This window comes from Leucopleurus acutus, assembly GCF_964270905.1.
Source record: "Leucopleurus acutus genome assembly, chromosome: 4".
Classification (NCBI taxonomy): Eukaryota; Metazoa; Chordata; class Mammalia; order Artiodactyla; family Delphinidae; genus Leucopleurus; species Leucopleurus acutus.
The window spans coordinates 63,879,084-63,901,755 of NC_139146.1; the positions used below are offsets into that span (position 1 = coordinate 63,879,084).

General features: G+C 39.4%; 1 protein-coding gene across 2 annotated transcripts in view; it reads right to left on the reverse strand.

Annotated features, from left to right (window-relative positions):
- The window catches only part of RFC1 (replication factor C subunit 1), an 82,975-nt gene extending 74,486 nt beyond the window's left edge, over window positions 1-8,489 (reverse strand). For both annotated transcript variants that reach the window (XM_082838833.1, XM_082838834.1), the window contains exon 1: window positions 8,380-8,489. In XM_082838833.1, coding sequence (XP_082694959.1) covers window positions 8,380-8,382 — 3 coding nt within the window. In that variant the 5' untranslated portion in view covers window positions 8,383-8,489. The remainder of the gene's footprint in view (window positions 1-8,379) is intronic.
- Window positions 8,490-22,672: the final 14,183 nt, after the last annotated feature.

Sequence of the window (22,672 nt, forward strand, 5' to 3'; positions counted from 1 at the left end):
GACAAGGATGTCACAAAGAAAGAAAACTACAGGCCAATATCACTGATGAACATAGATGCAAAAATCCTCAACAAAATACTAGCAAACAGAATCCAACAGCACATTAAAAGAATCATACACCGTGATCAAGTGGGGTTTATTCCAGGAATGCAAGGATTCTTCAATATACGGAAATCAATCAATGTAATACACCATATTAACAAATTGAAGGAGAAAAACCGTATGGTCATCTCAATAGATGCAGAGAAACCTTTCGACAAAATTCAACACCCATTTATGATAAAAATCCTCCAGAAAGTAGGCACAGAGGGAACTTTCCTCAACATAATAAAGGCCGTATATGACAAACCCACAACCAATATCGTCCTCAATGGTGAAAAACTGAAAGCATTTCCACTAAGATCAGGAACAAGACAAGGTTGCCCACTCTCACCACTCTTATTCAACATAGTTTGGAAGTTTTAGCCACAGCAATCAGAGAAGAAAAGGAAATAAAAGGAATCCAAATCGGAAAAGAAGAAGTAAAGCTGTCACTGTTTGCAGATGACGTGATACTATACATAGAGAATCCTAAAGATGCTACCAGAATACTACTAGAGCTAATCAATGAATCTGGTAAAGTAGCAGGACACAAAATTAATGCAGAGAAATCTCTGGCACTCCTATACACTAATGATGAAAAATCTGAAAGTGAAATCAAGAAAACACTCCCATTTACCACTGCAACAGAAAGAATAAAATATCTAGGAATAAACCTACCTAAGGAGACAAAAGACCTGTATGCAGAAAATTATAAGACACTGATGAAAGAAATTAAAGATGATACAAATAGATGGAGAGATATACCATGTTCTTGGATTGGAAGAATCAACATTGTGCAAATGACTCTACTCCCCAAAGCAATCTACAGATTCAATGCAATCCCTATCAAACTACCACTGGCATTTTTCACAGAACTAGAACAAAAAATTTCACAATTTGTATGGAAACACAAAAGACCCCAGATAGCCAAAGCAATCTTGAGAACGAAAAACGGAGCTGGAGGAATCAGGCTCCCTGACTTCAGACTATACTACAAAGCTACAGTAATCAAGACAGTATGGCACTGGCACAAAAACAGAAAGATCAATGGAACAGGATAGAAAGCCCAGAGATAACACGCACATATGGTCACCTTATCTTTGATAAAGGAGGCAGGAATGTACAGTGGAGAAAGGACAGCCTCTTCAATAAGTGGTGCTGGGAAAACTGGACAGGTACATGTAAAAGTATGAGGTTAGATCACTCCCTAACACTATACACAAAAATAAGCTCAAAATGGATTAAAGACCTAAATGTAAGGCCAGAAACTATCAAACTCTTAGAGGAAAACATAGGCAGAACCCTCTATGACATAAATCACAGCAAGATCCTTTTTGACCCACTTCCTAGAGAAATGGTAATAAAAACAAAAATAAACAAATGGGACCTAATGAAACTGCAAAGCTTTTGCACAGCACAGGAAACCATAAACAAGACCAAAAGACAACCCACAGAATGGGAGAAAATATTTGCAAATGAAGCAACTGACAAAGGATTAATCTCCAAAATTTACAAGCAGCTCATGCAGCTCAATAACAAAAAAACAAACAACCCAATCCAAAAATGGGCAGAAGACCTAAATAGACATTCCTCCAAAGAAGGTCTACAGACTGCCAACTAACACATGAAAGAATGCTCGACATCATTAATCATTAGAGAAATGCAAATCAAAACTTCAATGAGATATCATCTCACACCAGTCAGAATGGCCATCATCAAAAAATCTAGAAACAATCAATGCTGGAGAGGGTGTGGAGAAAAGGGAACACTCTTGCACTGCTGGTGCGAATGTGAATTGGTACAGCCACTATGGAGAACAGTATGGAGGTTCCTTAAAAAACTACAAATAGAACTACCATATGACCCAGCAATCCCACTACTGGGCATATACCCTGAGAAAACCATAATTCAAAAAGAGTCATGTACCAAAATATTCATTGCAGCTCTATTTACAATAGCCCGGAGATAGAAACAACCTAAGTGCCCATCATCGGATTAATGGATAAAGAAGATGTGGCACATATATACAATGGAATATTACTCAGCCATAAAAAGAAACGAAATTGAGCTATTTGTAATGAGGTGGATAGACCTAGAGTCTGTCATACAGTGAAGTAATTCAGAAAGAGAAAGACAAATACCGTATGCTAACACATATATATGGAATTTAAAGAAAAAAATGTCATGAAGAACCTAGGGGTAAGACAGGAATAAAAATACAGACCTACTAAAGAATGGACTTGAGGATATGGGGAGGGGGAAGGGTAAGCTGTGACAAAGTGAGAGAGTGGTATGGACATATATACACTACCAAACGTAAAATAGATAGCTAGTGGGAAGCAGCCGCATAGTACAAGGAGATCAGCTCGGTGCTTTTTGACCACCTAGACGGGTGGGATAGGAAGGGTGGGAGGGAGGGAGACGCAAGAGGGAAGAGATATGGGAACATATGTATATGTATAACTGATTCACTTTGTTATAAAGCAGAAACTAACACACCATTGTAAAGCAATTATACTCCAATAAAGATGTTAAAAAAAAAAAGTAAAAATTGGTATAACCTTTCCAAGACAATCTAACAATATCTATCAAAAATTTAAATGTGCATACCCTTTGTCCCAGTAATTTCATTTCTAAAGGAAATGGTGAAAGAAATAGTTTTATTTCGGGAACCAAAAGAGAGTAGTAATTCACTCTTCTTACTTTCTTTTTTAATAGTTACTAATTGAACAGGTCAGTTCAAATAAGACAAAAGATTTAGGCAAAAATTACATAAAAATTAAAACAAATTTTAGCACACACAGCTAATAGTAACAAGTTAAGTTTTTCACACTTTTACTTACAGCTACTGGACATAGATTTATCTCTTCTGATGTTTCTGTGAGGTATAAAGGCAAATAGAATGATTTATCTCCATTTTATAGGTAAGTAAGTGGAATTAAGTCAGACAAAAAAAAGCTTTTTGTCAGTTTTGCCACTTACTTCCAGACACTTGGGATGAATTACTTAACTTCTCTGGCCCTTAGTTTCCTCGTAATGCCACTTATTCCACAGGATTCCTGTGGGGATTAGAAGAGATGGCACAACAGAATGGAACCTGGTCCTCTGACTACAAATCCCTTTCATAGTTCTCTACTTGATCATGACTGCTCCCTCATAGTTTTACCATAATTCTAAGGATCTATGCAAAAGTAGCCATACTCCACAACTAGCAATATGGCCTTTCCATTCTCATTATTCCTGATACATTTGGTCCTTGTGTGATTACAGGCAGGCACTTAGGACACAAACAGGAAAATGCCCTCATGAGGCTACCTGGGAGATAAATTAGTATATAAAGAATTAAATACAAAACAGTGCTAAGACAGAGCCAAATCACAAAACTGTAAGAGCACCAGGAGCCCCTAACACAGAGAGCCTCAGGGACAGTTGAACAAAAGAAGCAACACCTGAAATGGGTCCCAAAATGATTAGTAGGAGATACTTTTGATAGTCATAGTAATCTGAGTTTGAAAACATTGCTGTAAGTTCCATACAGCAGGCCTGTCTAGCTTACTCACCTCTGTATCTCAAGTACAGGGCCAACAGCTCAGATAAGCAGATGCTTAATTAATAATGGTTGAACACATGAGTGGTTATTCCTAAGGTCACTGACCTTCACACCTGGGCTCAGAAAGAGACGTTCTTAATTATGTAAAATGAAATTCATGGTAAATTTGTTTTTAAAGATTGTGTATTAAAATAATCTTTATTTGAGACTAATTTTTTGCCATCACTTTACCTATTGCACTTTGTTTTAAGAAACTTTAAGTGGGTATTAACACTTATTGTGTATTATTACTTCTATCATATAGTACTCTCTTGTCATATTACAATATTGTGGCTACAAAAAGCAAAAACACTTTCACTTTTAGTATAATACTTCCTCTTCTTCAGGGCTTTTTCCTGAAGCCTATTAATGGCTCTCCATGAACCCTAAGTTAAAAACTTCTGATTCACATATTCACACTGCATAAGCTAACTCACATCCATCTCAATGTCACTACCACTTAAAAACACACTGCTACCTGCTAAATCTTGTCTCGACTCAAGACCTCTGAGCTCCATATCCATGTAGCCAATAGTCTGTCATCTCCACCCCTACCAAATGCCCCAAAGGTGCCTCCAGCTCATAACGTCCAAAACTAAGCCCATAATTTGGAGGCTTGCTTCTCTCTCTTTATTTCCCTCCTCAATGCATAGCACCACCATTAACCAAAAACAGAAAAATGAGCACTGTTTTTCCTCCTTATTCTGACCCTCCACCTAATCAACCCACCCAACCTAATCTCCCAAATACTGCTGTCTTCTTTCCTCTATTTCTGTTGCCAGTGCCCTGATTTAGGGCTTCATTTATTTACTTTTTTAACAAACCCTTAAATAGGACTTACTCTGTGCCAGACAATGATTTAAACACTTAAAAAAATTAATTTAATCCACAGAACAAATCTATGACATTCTTTAACTTTAATTCACAGGTGAAAAAACTGTGAATGACAAGGCATTTTCTAGTAAAAGTTTTGAAATTTAAATGCTCTTAAGTGTAAGCAAAAAAAAAAAAAAAAAAAGATTTATTGCACTCTCCTACCCTAAGGTGTAACTAACAATTCTACAACACTATTAAAGAGAAGCATCGCCTATCAGGCAACCCAAACGCAATTTTAATATGCATAAGTCAAGACAAAGTACCAGACCTCGCTGGTACTCAAAAAAATCATGCATTTTTTAGAATTTTCTAACTTGGTTGATTATAAATCTATTAATAGAGATGAAAAAAAAGTTTTTTGCAGTAAATACTCCTAAACCTGCACAAAGTAAGCCATCATAATGACCTTTTAACTTTAAAAAGTCAAAGTACAAAAGCTGATATATATCAACTTTGAAGTATAACCAAACAGCTCTTATAACTTTTTTCCACTGCTAATGGGCTCAACCAACCAACAAGTTGTTTGTGCCTACTAAAAATGCAAAGAGAAAGCAAATCATGCCACCGTGTTCACTTACTTTGACAAGTACAGGATTTTATGCAAAATAAGTACTGCAGTGCTCTGTGGGTAGCTACCAAAATATTACATTTTGGCTTTACTTCTCTATTTTGAAAGTAAAGAAATATAAATATTTCTGATTAATATTTTTAAGTCCTCCACCAAATCCACAAGCAGAAATTGATTATCACCAACACACTTCACAAAACCTATCCAAATGTAAAAATCTTTTCTTTAAAACCACTTAAATGCAAAATTATACATCTGACTAATATTGTATATTGATAGCAGCACAGAAGAGAGAAATGAAATAATTTTAAAATAGTTAAAATTATATTATACTTTAAAAACAACAGGTAATTTGTTAGAATGTAGTCCCTTAAGGTCAGGAAGAAGACAGATCCTTCTTGCCACTCCTATTCAACACTGTGGCAAAAAAAAAAAAAAAAAAAAAAAACTAATTAGGCAAAAAATAAATTATAAAAGGGGCACCTAGATTGGACAGGAAGAAGTAAAATTATCTTCATTTGCCGATGAAATGATCTTAAATGGAGAAAATCCTAAGGAATTCACTAAAAAACTATTAGAACTACAAAATGTGTTCTCCAAGGTTGCATGACACAAGATCAATATACTAAAACCAATTATATTTCTATACTTTTGCAATGAACAATCCAGAAATGAAATTAAGAAAACAATTCCAGGACATCCCTGGTGGCGCAGTGGTTAAGAATCTGCCTGCCAACGCAGGGGACACGGGTTCGAGCCCTGGTCCGGGAAGATCTCACATGCCGCAGAGCAACTAAGCCCGTGCACCACAACTACTGAGCCAGCGCTCTAGAGCCCACAAGCCACAGCTACTGAGCCCAGGTGCCACAACTACTGAAGCCCGCGTGCCTAGAGCCCATGCTCTGCAACAAGAGAAGCCACTGCAATGAGAAGCCCGCGCGCCACAACGAAGAGTAGCCCCCCACTCGCCACAACTAGAGAAAGCCCGCGCGCAGCAACAAAAACCCAACACATTATAAAAGGGTGACAACACTGCTCCGGGAGAGCATTCGCATAGTAAACTACAATGTGAAAGGTCTCCCCCAGAATGCTGCAATGAAGCAGCTTAGATGTAGTCAGACTCTCTTTGACAGCTCTTCAAAAAGGCTTTCCCTTAAGTCTCATGCATGTTTAATTCAAACTTATGCATATTTTCAATAAATAACTATGCCAGCCAATGAATTATATATGTTGATTTCTTAAAAACGGCATCTTTCAAGTTTTATTCACATTTTGAGCAAATAATTAAATCCTCGTAGCAATTCAAATCATTTACATGGCTACTTTTTATTCTGTTTATTTTAATTTCATTTCGATTCCTTTAATAGACATTATATTCACATGGTTCAAAAATTCAAATGGGTAAAATGTCTCCCTCCCACCATGCCTCTCAGACACACATTTCCCATCTTTGGAGGCAACAAATGTTATCAGTTAGTTCCTTGTGTATCCTTCACATCTTCAAGCAAAATAGGCATACTCTTTTCTCTCCTTTCCTACATAAAGTGGTAGCATACTTTACATATTGTCCTGCACCTTCTTTTTTCACTTATCTTGGCAACTGTTTCACATCAGGGCATAAAGTTTTCTCCTTTTTAATGGTTGCGAAGTATTCCATTTTGTGGATATACAGTATTTTATTCCTTTGATAACTTTAATTGGAAAAGATTTGAGAAAAAGATGCAGCTCCCAGGGCAAGAGTTGCTAACCCTGCACCTGTAGAAGGGCTTCAGAAGATATGCAAATCCCCTAAAATGGTGTGTATGTATCCATATGTATTTCTGTGGGCAGAAAACTTGCATACCATTCACCACAACATCAAAGAAAGCTGTGACCCACGCAAAAGTTAAGAACTACTGTACAATATAACTTGTGCATAGGTGTTCAATAAACATAGGTTGAACAGAATTCTGGTCTAGGATTCTGCTAATTTTTGTACTACAAGACAGAAGGACTAAATTAAACACTAATATAATCCAAAACTCTTATGTACTTTATAGAACCTTTTCCCCACTTGTTTTCTGAGAAGGGCTTTATTTTTCCTATGCACTATGAACAGGAGTACTAAGAGGGAAAAGAACCAATCATTTAAAGTAACTGAATAATCAAAAGTTGAATAAATAAGCTGTTGTTCACCATAACTGACAACATCAGAGGCATCTTTGATGTCCCTTAAAACTCTTTGTAATGTTTCATAGAGTCCTTCCTGAGAAAATTAGATCATTAGTAACCTAGTTGTATACTTCCTACCACATGCCAGGAAACAGAACAGAAGCTTTACATTTATTATCTTGTTTAATCCTCAAGACAATCACTTAAGGCAGCTATATTTCCCCCCTTTTACAGGTAAGGAAACAGAGGATTTAAGAGGTTAAAGTTAAGATATTTACTTAATCAGAACCACTTAACCATTAAATGGGAGAGCAAGACCAAAACATTGCCTCACTCTCACCTTCAAGACTCCAAATCTCATGAACTTTACACAATTACCATAGTGCCTGAAGTCCAAAATGCAATTTTGATCATTATAGGGAGGTGGTATAATGCACTGAAGGGTTTTTTTTAAAGATTACTTTTAACATCAGGTGATAAGCGATGACAGCTGTCAAATGTATTACAGCTGTTTCTACCAGGTTTTTTGTTTTTTCTCCTGGTAAACCGTGTTATCCCTTTGATTTCTATGAACTCATCTAAACAAAATAAAACATCCTTCCCATGCCATCGATTTCAAAACGGCTCTGTGATGAGCATTTCGCTGAGCTGTTAATCATGAAAGTTGAAGGCCTAAGACAACTTTTTCATTAGAAAGGAAAGTCTGTTACATTCTTCTCCTTCGAGACCCAAAGCCTGAAATCAACGCTTTAGGCAGGACTCAAACCGAGGTTCGAGGCAACACTGAACAGGAAAAGCAACTGTACCGCTGAGCCCCCAAAATCACCTTCATTACTCCCTTCCTTTCTCCCTTCCCCCACGAGTGGCAAAAAGTTAAAACTGCTGCGCAGCACCAAGAGCCCTGAGCGCTGGCTGCGGCTGAGAGCTGAAGCCCGCGGTGCAAGGAAAGCTGTGAGACCAGTGCCTAGTTTGTGGCCCCTTTCTTGCCTTCGCTCCCCTCCGAAGCCACGCATCGCGATCCTCCCCGACCCTCCATGCCAGGAATGCCAGGTCCACGCCCAGCCTGCAAACTCTCCCCAGCCCCCTGGCCGCATAGCCTCCCCCGGGGGCTCACCATTGCAGCCCACGGATGAAGGCGCGGGCGGGCAGGCCGGCCGGCTGGGGAATCCGTTACCGCGGCTCGGGATCCATTCGCGCCAACAACTTCTCCCGCGAAGTGGAAGGAGGTCGAGGCAGCGGCGCCCTGTGATGACGTCACGAGGTGCGCAGCTTCCTGTGGGCCCAGGCCGGGAGGCGGGAGGCGGGAGATGCCACGTGGGCCCAGGTGCAGCCCCCGAGACCCGCAGGCCGCCGCAATCGCGAGGAGAGGCAGGGCCCAGGACCGCGCCCAGATTTGCGTCTTCCGCTTCTCTAAGGGCCTCTCAAGTGAGGAGGTTCTGAGATTGATTTCCCCCGAGGGCGGGCACGTTTAGAGAATGCAATGCCCCCCTCCTTTAAATGTAGCTTTAAAATGTTTCTATTACCAGCCAAAGTAAGACACCTTTTAGGTATACGTTTCACATATTACTTTTTAATATCTATTCTGAAACAAAAATTTCACCAAACAGTACTTACCCCGATTTTTTTTTTTTAATGTTTGACCAGTCGAATTGGTCTTTTCGCCTACTTTTAAGTGGAGACCCACAGTTTGAAAGCACATTTAGGACAATTTTATGTTGTATAATTCCAGGGCAAAAAAGACTTTGATAAAATAGTCATTACTACCCACACCATTTTATAAGTGAAAAATATAAGGCCCAAACAAGCTAAGGGTCCTAGCTGGGAATCTAGGCCTCCAAATTCCCAAACCTGCGTGGCTGAGTCCCTCAAAGGGGTGTGTGAAACCAAGACATAAACAAGGTACATCTTCTCCGTAGAAGAAGAATGATCCCGAAAGCTTTGGAGTAAACAAGTTTTATATTAATAGATAAGCAACTGAACTGTGGAATAGCATGTGACATTTGCATACAATTTTAAGAGAAGACATGAGGCCTTAAGGAGTTTAATGGGAAGAGCAATATCTCCAGCTTTGGCCCTAGACTTTCAAATCCTTATCCACCCACCCCCTGTTCTGTCTTGCATTTTATCACACCCATATCTCTACAGTGAAAGATAGCAAAGTCTTCAGGAATAAAACAGAGGCTAAGCATGGAGAGCTCCTATTTATTAACTGCCCACTGTAGTATGTGCCAGGCATGCAGCTATGGACTATCCCAGTTTAACTCGTCTAATACCCACAATGACACTGGCTACTATTATTATCCCCAATTTACAAAGGAGTAAACTATAGCTCATGAACAGGGCCTCATTGCATGGGACTCTCTGAAGCCAATATGCTAGGGTTCCTAGCCCCACCACATGCTAATTGTGTAACCATGGGCAAGTTACTATGCCTCAAGTTTCCTCAACTGTAAAACAAGGATAATAGTACTATGTTCTTCATAAGGTTATGAAACTGCTCCTGGCACATAAGCAGATAATAATCTTTTTTTTTAAGTCAGCTATTATCATTATTATTACACAAGGTTAGGTATTATCAAGGGAGATGTTTCCAAAAATGAACTTATCTACACCATAATTTTACTCAGGAAAATACTTGATTGGGGAGGAGGGGAGTCATTAGATCCTTTGAGAAATCAATAAGCTATGAAGCTACTCCCCAGAAAACTGTACATAGCAGACACATCACATAAATTTTTGCCTATAACTTCAGAGAACCTAAACCAATTTACAATGTTCATTGTGTTATAAATAAGCAAATAAGATGTATATTAAATGTTTTACATATCTTTTACATTTTACTACTTTAAACTTTTGCATTCCTTTTTTAGTATTTTGAAGCCTTCCTTGAATTCAGGTGAGAATTAAGTCAGAAGACTATAACTTCCAGAAACATACTGAACTGAATTTGTTGGATTGTTTTCTTTTTTTCCTCAATAAATTTATTTACTTATTTGTGTGTTTGTTTATTTATTTATTTTTGGCTGCATTGGGTCTTTGTTGCTGCACAAGGGTTTTCTCTAGTTGCGGTGAGCGGGGACGACTCTTCACTGCAGTGAGCAGGCTTCTCATTGCGGTGGCTTCTCTTATTGCAGAGCACGGGTTCTAGGCCCACAGGCTTCAGTAGTTGTGGCGCGTGGGCTCTAAAGCACAGTAATTGTGGCGCACGGGCTTAGTTGCCCCGTGGCATTGGATTGTTTTCTTTAGGAACTTTTTTTTTTTTTTTTTTTTACGGTACGCGGGCCTCTCACTGTTGCAGTCTCCCCCGTTGTGCAGCACAGGCTGCGGATGCGCAGGCTCAGCGGCCATGGCTCACGGGCACAGCCGCTCCGCAGCACGTGGGATCTTCCCGGACCAGGGCACGAACCCGTGTCCCCTGCATCGGCAGGCGGACTCTCAACCACTGCGCCACCAGGGGAGCTCTCTTTAGGAACATTTACTTGGAAATATTCTATCTCAAAAATGTACCAGGACTTCCCTTGTGGTGCAGTGGTTAGGAATCCGCCTGCCGATGTAGGGCACATGGGTTCGAGACCTGGTCAGGGAGGATCCCACAGGCCGCGGAGAGGCTAGGCCTGTGCACCACAACTACTGAGCTCGCGAGCCACAGCTACTGAGCCCACGAGCCACAACTACGGAGCCCGCGTGCCACAACTGCTGGGGTCCGGGCACCTGGAGCCCGCACTCCACGAGAGGCGGGGCTGCCACAGTGAGAGTCCTGCGCAGCACAGCAAGGAGTAGCCCGCTGCAACTAGAGAAAGTCCATGCACAGCAACAAAGACCCAACACAGCCATAAATAAATAAATAAATAAAATAAAAAATTTTTTTAAATGTTCCAGATTTAAAACGGCTGTATATGCTTTGATACTTCTCCCCAAATGTGGGCTGACCTGTGACTGATTTGATCTAAGAATACGGTGGGAATGATACTATGACGGTTCCAAATGTAAGCTTTAAGAGGACCAGCAACTCTTATCTTGCTCTCTTGAAGCCCTGAGCCACCATGTAAAGCAGGAGAAGGGGCCAGTTGAGCCCAGGCTTACAGCCATCTCCGCCAGGTACCAGGCTTGTAAGTGAAACCATCTTGGACCCACCATACCAGCTGCTAGTGGAATTCCACTAAGTGACCCCAGTCAGCACTATGTAGAGTAGAAAAATCATCTAGTCAAGGCTTGCCTAAATTCTCTGACCCACAGTAGTGTGAGCATAATAAAATTACTGTTCTTTTAAGGTACTAAGTTTGGGGTAGATTGTTGTAAAGTAATAGATAAACAGAAATGTTTTAAAGAACCCAAAGTGTAACATAAAATAAGCAGGAACAGAATATTCATGCTTATTTTCTCCACTGTGGTGATTTTGATGCATCATTCAACAAATATTTATTGAACATCTGCTGTGTGTCGGCACTTTTTTATGTGCATGCTGGGAAACCATAGTAAACAAGACAGACAGTCCCAGCTTCCCTAAAGTTCATATTTTTGAGGAAAAGAGAAAAATAAGTAAGTAGACAAAAATAAATTCTGTATTTTCAGATAAGGTAAGTGCTATAAAGAAAGGCTTCATAAGACTTCAAGCCAAAAGATTGCTATGATCCCATCATTTTACACTCTGTATTTTATGGCCAAAAAAAGAAAAAAAAAGATTGCTATGTGTTTTGTGGCAAAATATGATACTCATTTGTTTCCCATGGCAGAGAAATTTGAAGAGTGCTGAAAAGATTACCAAACATGATTCTTTTTTAATTTGTTTGTAAGAGAGCAGCAGAGTCTCCTGTTAGGTTTGTTTCTGCATAATAACTGCATCTGGATTTTAACCTTTACAGGGCACTAGTCTATAACAGTGTCTAATTTGAATTTATTCCAGGCAAAAGACCAGCCCCTTCCATCTCTGTGTGGCCTTTCTTCGACAATGAGAATAAAATGATAATAGGTCATAACTACTCCCATCTCTCAGGGGGGTTTTTTTGGCTGTGTCAAGCGGTATTAATTCCCTGACCAGCGATGGAACCCATGCCCCCTGCAGTGGAAGTGCAGAGTTTTAACCACTGGACCACCAGGGAAGTTCCCCATCTCTCACTATTAACTGAAAGACTACAATAATGCATCTCTAAGAAACTGAGGATACACAAAGAAAGAATACAACAAAATAGGGCTGTTGAGTTTTAGATAGTTTTTTTAGAGAAGCCCAGAAAGTCATTTATCGGTGATGTAAACATTAGCTAACAAAGATTCCTTGCATGTTTTCTTGAAAGTATTTTCATAAAAACTGTCTGCTCATGTTTTCCTTAGTCATGCTTTCCTTAGTTCAGCTCTTCTTGGTATAAATGTTTCTGAAACCAGCTGATGAATAAATAAGACCAATAATTCATTTGTAGAGTAACACTGGTAACATAACACAGCAATTGAATAAATACTGCAGTTTCCAGAATTAAGGGCATCTTTAAAAGCCTAAAATATTTTTTAAATATTTTTTTCTTTTAATAATGGTTTGAGACCTACCACAGAGAAGACCCATCTTAAGGGATATATTATGTATTGGATCTGATCACCTGATGCTCACTGGCCTTCTCTTAATCCTTAAAAGAAAGGGCTTCAAACAAAGCCAATTTTGTGAAAGTTAGGGATCTCTTTCCCTCCTCCACTTAGGGATATATCACTGGTAGAAGAATTGTTGACATTCCCTGAAGAACTCTTTACCTGAAAAGTTAGAATATTGACAGTGACATCTCTACTAGTATGTTTCTAAATGTGTGAATAGTTGGATTAAGCGAATAATAATTGGTTCTCTTTCCATAACATATACAGGGAGTTAAATCATTGCCCTCCCCAAAATGACTCAAAAGCTGTGTGTTAGAAAGCGCATGACTTGAATTTTGGTCATTCTTTATAATCTAACTAACTACTGCCATATATAAGTGAAAAACAATTGCAAAGGGCAGTATAAATTCTCAGCGTTAATGCCTGTGCCTTAGTTAACTTACCTGTGTGATGGGAATAACTCTTTACTTGGAGTCACTTGGAAATGCTTTTCAAGAGCACAATAGTTACATTGTCTTTCACATAGACTTTTGTAAATCGGCAGAAATCAATCGAATTTTCACTGTGCAACAACAAATGTGACTTTCTGCCCTCTAGATAAATATTAGCATGTCCTGCTTTGTCAGGGTTTATTGGAACATTTTCCTTATAGAAAACAATCCGTTAGGCAGCTTGTCCTTTTCTGTGTTTGTGATACCTGCAGAGATCCAGAACAATGATGTTGACCTTGTAATCCATTTATGAACATAATCATTAAGTCATAATCTGTCACCATTAAAGTGGACTTAAGAAATTAGGCACTATGTCATTTATCTTAATTCTTGGATGAATTAAGATTATCATATTAATCATATTAATATGATTATTCTTGAGTAATCTAAATTTATATAAACTTGACTGATGATATTTTACAAATAATAAAGTTTGTTACATTAATAAATCAGTCTCTTCACTTAAGTTAGAAGAAACATTTACATTTAAAAAAGTAAATTTAACAAAAAGCATATAACTTTACTATTGACATACACATTTGATTATATATGTAATGTATCTCAAATTGTGAATTAACTCCCTAAAATATTCATTGGCAATTTTAAAGGTGTTTATAGACAGAGTAACAGGAATGCCAACAGTATTTTGTAGCTATGGTAGATTTTACGATTAGGCTAATCTTTCATTCTCCAAGTCCTACAAATCAAAGTAATTCTAGAATTTTTTTGTTGTTTCATAGGAATAATGTGAGGCGTAGCAAATAAAGGAAACTACAATAAGTTATTTGAGAACTGCTGCTATAAGTTATTTGAGAACTGCTGCTATAGTAAGAATGACCACATACTTGGATATTATAGACCTTTAAGACTCTTGAGAATCTGAGCTTCTATAATAAGATACACCTAGAATTATTATTCATATTTCAACAAAGTTTGCAATAAAAACATTTTTGAACTTCCATGGAAATCTCACAGGTCATCTTTCTCAACATGCAGTTTAAACAGAATTGAATGTAATCACTGTTTATACAGAGTAGTGTATATTAGAGGTTAAAAAAAAATCTTGTAAATGAACACAAGTCAGAATAGAAAAGACGCATGAAAAAGGAATTCCCATAAATTCTCATCTTCCGTAAAATATACAGCAAAATCTTATTCATATGAAGTATGATTCATTGCCACAAAAAGGATGTAAACAATACTTTTAACATGCATTTAAATTGCTACTTCCTATAGGAAGAGCTAACCTTGCTTTAAGACAAAGTCAAGTGCTTTGGACTCTATTTTAAAATATTTTACCTGGTTTGATGCCTTTCTATAAATATTATCATTAGCTCTGGGATGGTGGGAAGCGTTATAACTGGTAAAGTAAATACAGAGTATCACTAATACCTGGGATTCCCTAGACATTTTTCAGAAAATGTTTATTTTAGTCTAAGAATATGATTTGCAAAAACGTAACATTACTGTATGTTGAAACCATTACTATAGTTGAATTTCACCTCTTTTCCCTTCTTGCACCATGGGTGCATAATCTAAATCTGATCATGAGGAAACATTAAACAGACCAAAACTGAGAGACCTTCTATAAATTAACTGACCAGGATTCAGCAACAGTTATGAAGGGTCATGAAAGCAAGGCCATGAAAGATGGAGGAACTGTCACAGATTGGAGAGGACTAAAAATACACAATAGGGGACTTCCCTGGTAGCGCAGTGGTTGAGAATCCACCTGCCAATGCAGGGGACACGGGTTCGAGCCCTGGTCCCGGAAGATCCCACATGCCGCAGAGCAACTAAGCCCGTGCACCACAACTACTGAGCCTATGCTCTAGAGCCTGCAAGCCACAACTACTGAGCCCACGTGCCACAACTACTGAAGCTCACGTGCCTAGAGCCCATGCTCCGCAACAAGAGAAGCCACTGCAATGAGAAGCCCACGCACCGCAATGAAGAGTAGCCCCCCGCTCACTGCAACTAGAGAAAGTCCGTGCGCAGCAACGAAGACCCAACACAGCCAAAAGTAAATAAATAAAATAAATAAATAAAATACACAGTAACTAAATGCAATATGGCTTCCTGGACAGAGAGGACATTAGAAGGAATTAAGGTAAAATTTGAATAAGATCCATACTTTAGTAAATAGTAGCATAGCATAGTATCCCAGTTTTGATCGTTGCAAGTGATTATAAGTTAATATGAAGCAAAACTGAGTGAAGGATGCGTGTGAACTCTCTGTACTCTTTTTGCAACTTTCCTATAACTACTTTTTTTTTTTTTTTTTTTTTGCGGTACGCGGGCCTCTCACTGTTGTGGCCTCTCCCGTTGCAGAGCACAGGCTCCAGACGCACAGGCTTAGCGGCCATGGCTCACGGGCCCAGCCGCTCAGCGGCATGTGGGATCTTCCCGGACCGGGGCACGAACCCGTGTCCCCTGCATCGACAGGCGGACTCTCAACCACTGTGCCACCAGGGAAGCCCCCTATAACTACTTTTAAGTAAAAAGAAAAAAAAAAAGATGACCCCAAAGTAGATGGCTGTGCTGTTAAACAAACAGGATTGGAGGTAGGAAACAAGAATTTGTTTTTTGGACGTGTTAAATCTGAGATGTCTTTTAGACTTGGAATGAAAGAAATAGTCATGAACAAAGAAATTAGAAAATTTGTATTTATGTCCAAGTAATGTATAACATGGCTATGAAGCTTAATGAAATTTTTAAGAAGATCATTTATTGGGCTTCCCTGGTGGCGCAGATGGTTGAGAGTACGCCTGCCGATGCAGGGGACACGGGTTCCTGCCCCGATCCGGGAAGATCCCACATGCCGCGGAGCAGCTGGGCCCGTGAGCCATGGCCGCTGAGCCTGTGCGTCCAGAGCCTGTGCTCTGCAACAGGAGAGGCCACAACAGTGAGAGGCCCGCGTGCCAGAGGAAAAAAAAAAAAAGATCATTTGTTTAAAAAAAAATTGAAGGTATAATTAATAAATTATTAGTAACCTGGAACTTAAATATTTATGATTTCAACAAAACATTTCTTCATGAGAAGTATTTTTTGATGAAATACTTTCTTCACTTTGTTTCAAGGACATCTGTAGTCTCCTAGTTTCCTTCTTTCGTCAATAGTCAGTCCTCAGACTCTTATGTTCATTGCTCCTAATTTTCTGTCCTTTTAATATTTGATTACCCTAGGGCTTGTTTCTATACTCACTGCCTGGTGATTTCATCCAATCTCATAGACTTACATACTATATAAATACTGACACTTCCAAATTTCTATCAACTGCTGATTTTTCCTGTAACCTTCAGATTTATATATCCATTTTCCAACTTCACATCTCCACTTGGCTGTCTAATAGACATATCAAAGTTACTCTGTCCAAAACTACACTCCTAATCTTCCCTCACAAACCTGCATCTCAACTGATAGCATCCTACCATTTGCTCTGGTCAAAAATTTTTGAAGCAATCCTACTTTGTCTCTCTCTGTCTCTCTGTCTCTCTGTCACTCTCTCTCTCTCTCTCTCTCTCACACACACACACACACACACACACACACAGACACTCATATCCAAGCCATCAGCAAATTCTGTTGGCACTACCTTCAAAACATAACCAGGGCTTCCCTGATGGTGCAGTGCTTGAGAGTCCACCTGCCGATGCAGGGGACACGGGTTCGTGCCCTGGTCTGGGAAGATCCCACATGCCGCGGAGCGGCTGGGCCCGTGAGCCATGGCTGCTGAGCCTGCGCGTCCGGAGCCTGTGTTCCGCAACAGGAGAGGCCACGACAGTGAGAGGCCCGCACACCGCAAAACAAAACAAAAAAACATAACATAACCAGAACCTAACAAATCTCACTATGTCTACCAGTACCATGCAGGTCCAAGCCACCATCAGCTCTCACCTGGTTATCATCTCTTGACTGATTGCCCTGATTCAGCTTTTGTTCCCCTCACAGTACACTCTGAACCCAGAAACCAGACTGATTCTTTTCAAATGTGAGTTAGATTGTGTCACTCTCTGCTGAAAACTCTCTAATGCTCCTCTTCTCATTAAGGGTATAAGACAAATTCCTCCCTGTTCCCCTGCACCATCTGGCCCTATTACCTCTCTACACTTACTGCCTACTACTCTCAGTCATTCCACCTCAGCCACACTGACCTCTTCATTATTTCTTGAAGGTGCCAGACATGCGTCTGCTTCAAGGACTTTTCACTCTCTACTCACTCCCTGCCGAGTGCTCTTCCCTCAACTATCTGTATAGTTCACCTCCTCACCACGGCAAAGCCTCTACTCACAATCAAAGACGACCAAACACCAGCACCGTGAGTGAGAGTCAGCAAAAAAACAACAAAAAACAGATTTAGGTTCCCAATAACTAGCGATTCAGAATACAGAACAGCTATGTATGGAGTATTTACAGACGTAATCACAGAAACGAACATTTCATCTATTGACCAACAGTATAGGAAGCAGAAATCACTCTGGATATTTCACTCAGAAAAGAGCACTGTTTTGGCTTTTTACAGGAATTTAGTACTTAATATGTTGGAGAGGCAGAGGTTTAAGAAATGAAGCCAGACACCATCGCTAGACTTTTGGCTTTAAGGTCACACTTGGAAACTGCAACTACTCTTGCTGCTTCCACGAGCCCTGCCACTGCCAAGGCCTCCCACCCTTAGGAATCTGGAGTCAGTCCGGGGAACGTGGAGCTGGCTGCTTCAACTACTAGTGGTACTAGAAGTGGCCCATCAGCTTCTACCATCACAGGAAGCATCACCTCTGTCTCCTTTCGAAAGTTTATATGAAAATGATCCCCAAACTAGAAGTCTAAAACCAGCCAAACAACCAAACAAATGAGTGTGGGGGGGTGGAAGACATGTAATCCGCCCTCCCGTCCTCCAAAATATATTCCCTCTGTATCTTTTTTTCAGGAAACTACTAGAAAATGTGCTTCATCAAAATGAGGGGGCAAACGAAAAGGAAGATATCAGGTAAAGAAAAAGGCAATCTAGCACAGAAAAAGAAAAGGGAGGGGAATCCCCAGGTGTGCCCCAGGTGTAGAGAGAGGGCAAGCGGTCCGGACTGCAGCAGTGTCACTTAGGAGACACGCGTAGCAAAGGCTGTCATCACTGTGCCCTCTGGACAAAGCTACTGGGACATTTACTCCATGACAAGGAGGGAATAAACCAGGAAAAATGAAAGAATGAGATTCATGTAATGGAATCCAAACTAGGAAAAGGTAAAGGAATTCCTAAGTTGTCAGCAAAGGGAAGTCCCAAAATGACAAAGAGGCAGAATGGTGCAGGCCCAGAGCATCAGCAGATAGAGGGGAACAAAGGTCTGCAGGAGGAGTAACTCCAAGAAAAAAGATTGAAGCTAGTAATAGAAGAGATTGACCTTGTACTAAGAGCTATTGGCAGGTGTGGGAACTTGGCAATAGGTACAGACAACTAAGCAAATGAAAAACAAGGCAATTATTAACCTATAAGAAAAACAAAAAGAAAGTGAGAGAACATAATCATAGTATACTACAGTACTCTGCAATGAATTATATTTATGTAAAAAATAATGTAAACTCTAGATATCAATTTAACAAAAAGGTAATTTTTTTAACCAACAGAAAACGGTGATACCAGAAACTTAAATCTTTATCTACCATGAAAGGACATCAATAGATAGTCTAAAACTAATGAATTGACAGGTAGCAGTACCTGAGTATTATGCAAAATACAAATGTGGTGATGTACAAATTCTAGACAAACAGCTACAGAGTTGAAAATAGGGGAGGGGACATGGGAGTAAATACCTTAATAAAAATAAAAATTAATTTTAAGAAGATCACGCATGAAAAACAAAACTATAAAAGGACTAAAAACAATATATAGGAGAATATCTTTACAATTTTGGAGTGGAGACCGCTTTCCTAGCCCAGAAACCCAAAAGGAAATGAATAATTTGATTGTACAAAGTGAAAGCCTTTTGCACATGTAAATATTTTAAAGCAAAGTTCAGTAATATTCTGAAATCGGTTGTGGTAATGGTTGCACAACTCTGAATATACTAAAAACTGTTGAATTGTATATTTTTAGTGGATGAATTGTATGGTATGGGGATTATATCTCAATAAAGCTGTTTTTAAAAAGACTTAGATCGTTGGGAGAAAATATTTGCAACATATACATAGGACAAGGGATTTAATACTTTATATATAATGAGCTTCCTCTAATTCTTTAGAAAAAGAAAAAATAAGAAAGTAAACAAAGGAGATGAAAAGGTAACTCACAGAAGAAGAAATTCAAAGGACCAATAAAAATATGAAAATATTAGTAATCAGAGAAACCCAAATGAATACAAAAATGAAATGACATTTTTTTACCATATTGACAAAAAAGAGAACTATTGATAATACCCAATACTGAGGAAAATAGGGAAAAATGGCCCTCATGCACTAATGGTAGGAGCTTGAAAGTATCTACTGCCTTTCTGAAGGCAGTTGGGAAATATCCCTGAACATAGAAAATGTACATACTCTTTAACCCAACAATTCCAGTTTTAGCAATCTCTTGTATCTCCCACATATGCAAAGTTATGGATTCAAGGTTATTAATTGCAGAATTCTTTGTAATAGAAAAAATAGAAAAACTTATATGTTTACCAGTTTGTAAATAGTTAAATAAATAAAATATATAGGTGCATATATGCCATGGAATATTATGCATCTATTGAAAACCATTGAGCTAGATTCATGTGTACTGACATAAAAAGAGTTTCACAATAAATTATTAAGAAAATAGACGGCTTCCCTGGTGGCACAGTGGTTGAGAATCCACCTGCCAATGCAGGGGACCGGGTTTCAGCACTGGTCTGGGAAGATACCACATGCCGCGGAGCAACTAAGCCCGTGAGCCACAACTACTGAGCCTGCGCTCTAGAGCCCGCGAGCCACAACTGACGGCTGCACCCTTAGAGCCCGTGCTCTGCAGCGGGAGAGGCCACCACAGTGGGAAGCCCGCGCACCACGGCGAGGGGTAGCCCCCGCTCGCTGCAACTAGAGAAAGCACGCGCACAGTAACAAAGACACAACTCAGCAAAAAAAATAAATAAATTTATTTTTTAAAAAAAGAAAATAGAGCATGTTGTAGTATACCGTGTATGGTGTGTGATCATATTTATGGTTTTTAAAAGTACAAAAAGTGTGTGTGTATGTGTGTGTGTGTGTGTAAAGATAGACTCCGAATGTTAACAGGGGGGACTTCAGCTTTTTACTCCATATTCTTTTATTTTTAGTCTTTTAAATCACCTCTTAATAATTTGTTTCTAGTATTTTAAAGAATTTGAATTCTAAAAAGAAACGGAAGTCAGGTATCTATTCAGATCTTCTGAATCAGTCTCCAGGGATGGAGATTGAGCATATGTATTTTTTAAAACTCAAGAGGTGATTCTGATGCATAGCAAAAATTGAGAATGTGGAAAACAGTACAGTAATTCCTCAAAAAATTAAACACAGAATTTCCATATGATCCAGCAGTTCCACTTCTAGGTATACACTCCAAAGAACTGAAAGCAGGGACTCTAACAGGTATTTATATACTCGCGTTTATAACAGCGTTATTCACAATAAGCAAAAGCTAGAAGCAACCCAAATGTTCATCAATGGATGAATGGATAAACAAAATGTGGTATAGCCACGTAATGGAATATTGTTCAGCCTTAGAAGAGAATTAAATTCTGACACATGTTAGAAGTGGATGAACCATTATGAAAACATAATGCTAAGTGAAATAAGACAAACACAAAAGGACAGGTATTGTGTGATTCTATTTATGTGAGATACCTGGAGAAGTCAAATTCATATAGATGCAGAAAGTAGATTGTTGATTGCTGGAGGCTCAGGGGAGGGGAAAATGGGGAGTTATTGTTGAATGTGTACAGAGTTTCAGTTTGGGAAGGTGACCGAATGCTGGAGATGGATGACGGTGATGGTGGCAGAACAATGTGAATGCACTTAAGGTCACTGAGCTGTACATTTAAAAATGGTTAAAATGGTAAATTTCATGTTACACATATTTTACTACAATAAAAATGTTTTTAAAGACTTGAGAAAAACTACTTTTTCACTTCTTGTTGTGTGATGCATCTCCATTTATTTCTGAAACTTCAACTATTGTCTATATACTGATAATGCACACATCTATACCTTCAGAAAAAAATCTTTCCTCAAACTTTAGTCTCAAATATTACTTGGTCATCAGATATCTCATACCTCAAACTCAAAATGATTGAAACACCATCTTCTTTCCAAAGTCTTCTGTATTCTGTTTTACCCAGTTGCCCAAATCAGAATTCTGGGTCACCATTGGCTCCTTCTTCTCCTAAACTCAGTCTCAACATCCAACTGATTATTGCGGCCTGTCGATATTATCTTCTAACTAGTTTTTTTTTTTTTTTTTTTTTTTTTTTGGCTGCGTTGGGTCTTCGCGGCTGCGCGCGGTCTTTCTCTAGTTGCAGCGAGTGGGGGCTACTCTTCGTTGTGGTGCTCGGGCTTCTCATTGAGGTGGCCTCTCCTGTTGCAGAGCACGGGCTCCAGGCTCATGGGCTTCAGTAGTTGTGGCACGCGGGCTCAGTAGTTGTGGCTCGCAGGCTCTAGCGCACAGGCTCAGTAGTTGTGGCGCACGGGCCCAGTTGCTCCGCAGCATGTGGGATCTTCCCGGACCACGGCTCGAAGCCGTGTCCCCTACATTGGCAGGCGGATTCTTAACCACTGCGCCACCAGGGAAGCCCTTCTAACTAGTTATTGAACTTGTCTCTTTCTCGCCACCTACACTACTACTACCTTTGTTCAAGCCAAATCATTTTTCACTCAGGTTAACAGAAGAGCCTCTTAACCAATCTCCCTGCCCCAGGATTACCCACTCCCTGCCAGAGTGATTCTCCTAGAGTGCAGATCTGATCAGGGCACTCTCCTGTGGCAGAGGATGCCAGCTAAACACCAAAATGTGTGCTCTCCCTTCCAGAGCATTGAATATAGAGTAGAGAATAGAGTGTCCAGCTGCACTTTCCTCTACAGGTGGCCACAAATCTATAAGATTTAGGAATACTGTGACATCTTCAGTTTTAAATTCCAGCCTCCAGCAAAGTGCTTGATCCATAGGAGATAGTCAACAAAGATTTGTTGAATGAATAGATGAATGATTAAATGATGAATTCTGGCCTCTAATATCTTGGTCTCAAAACACTCATCTATAAAATAAAGGGCTGACCTAGATGATCTCTAAAGACCCTTCCAGCTGTAAAATTCTGTCATTTGTACAAAGCATTATGAAGTGATGTTTTGCATGTAGAA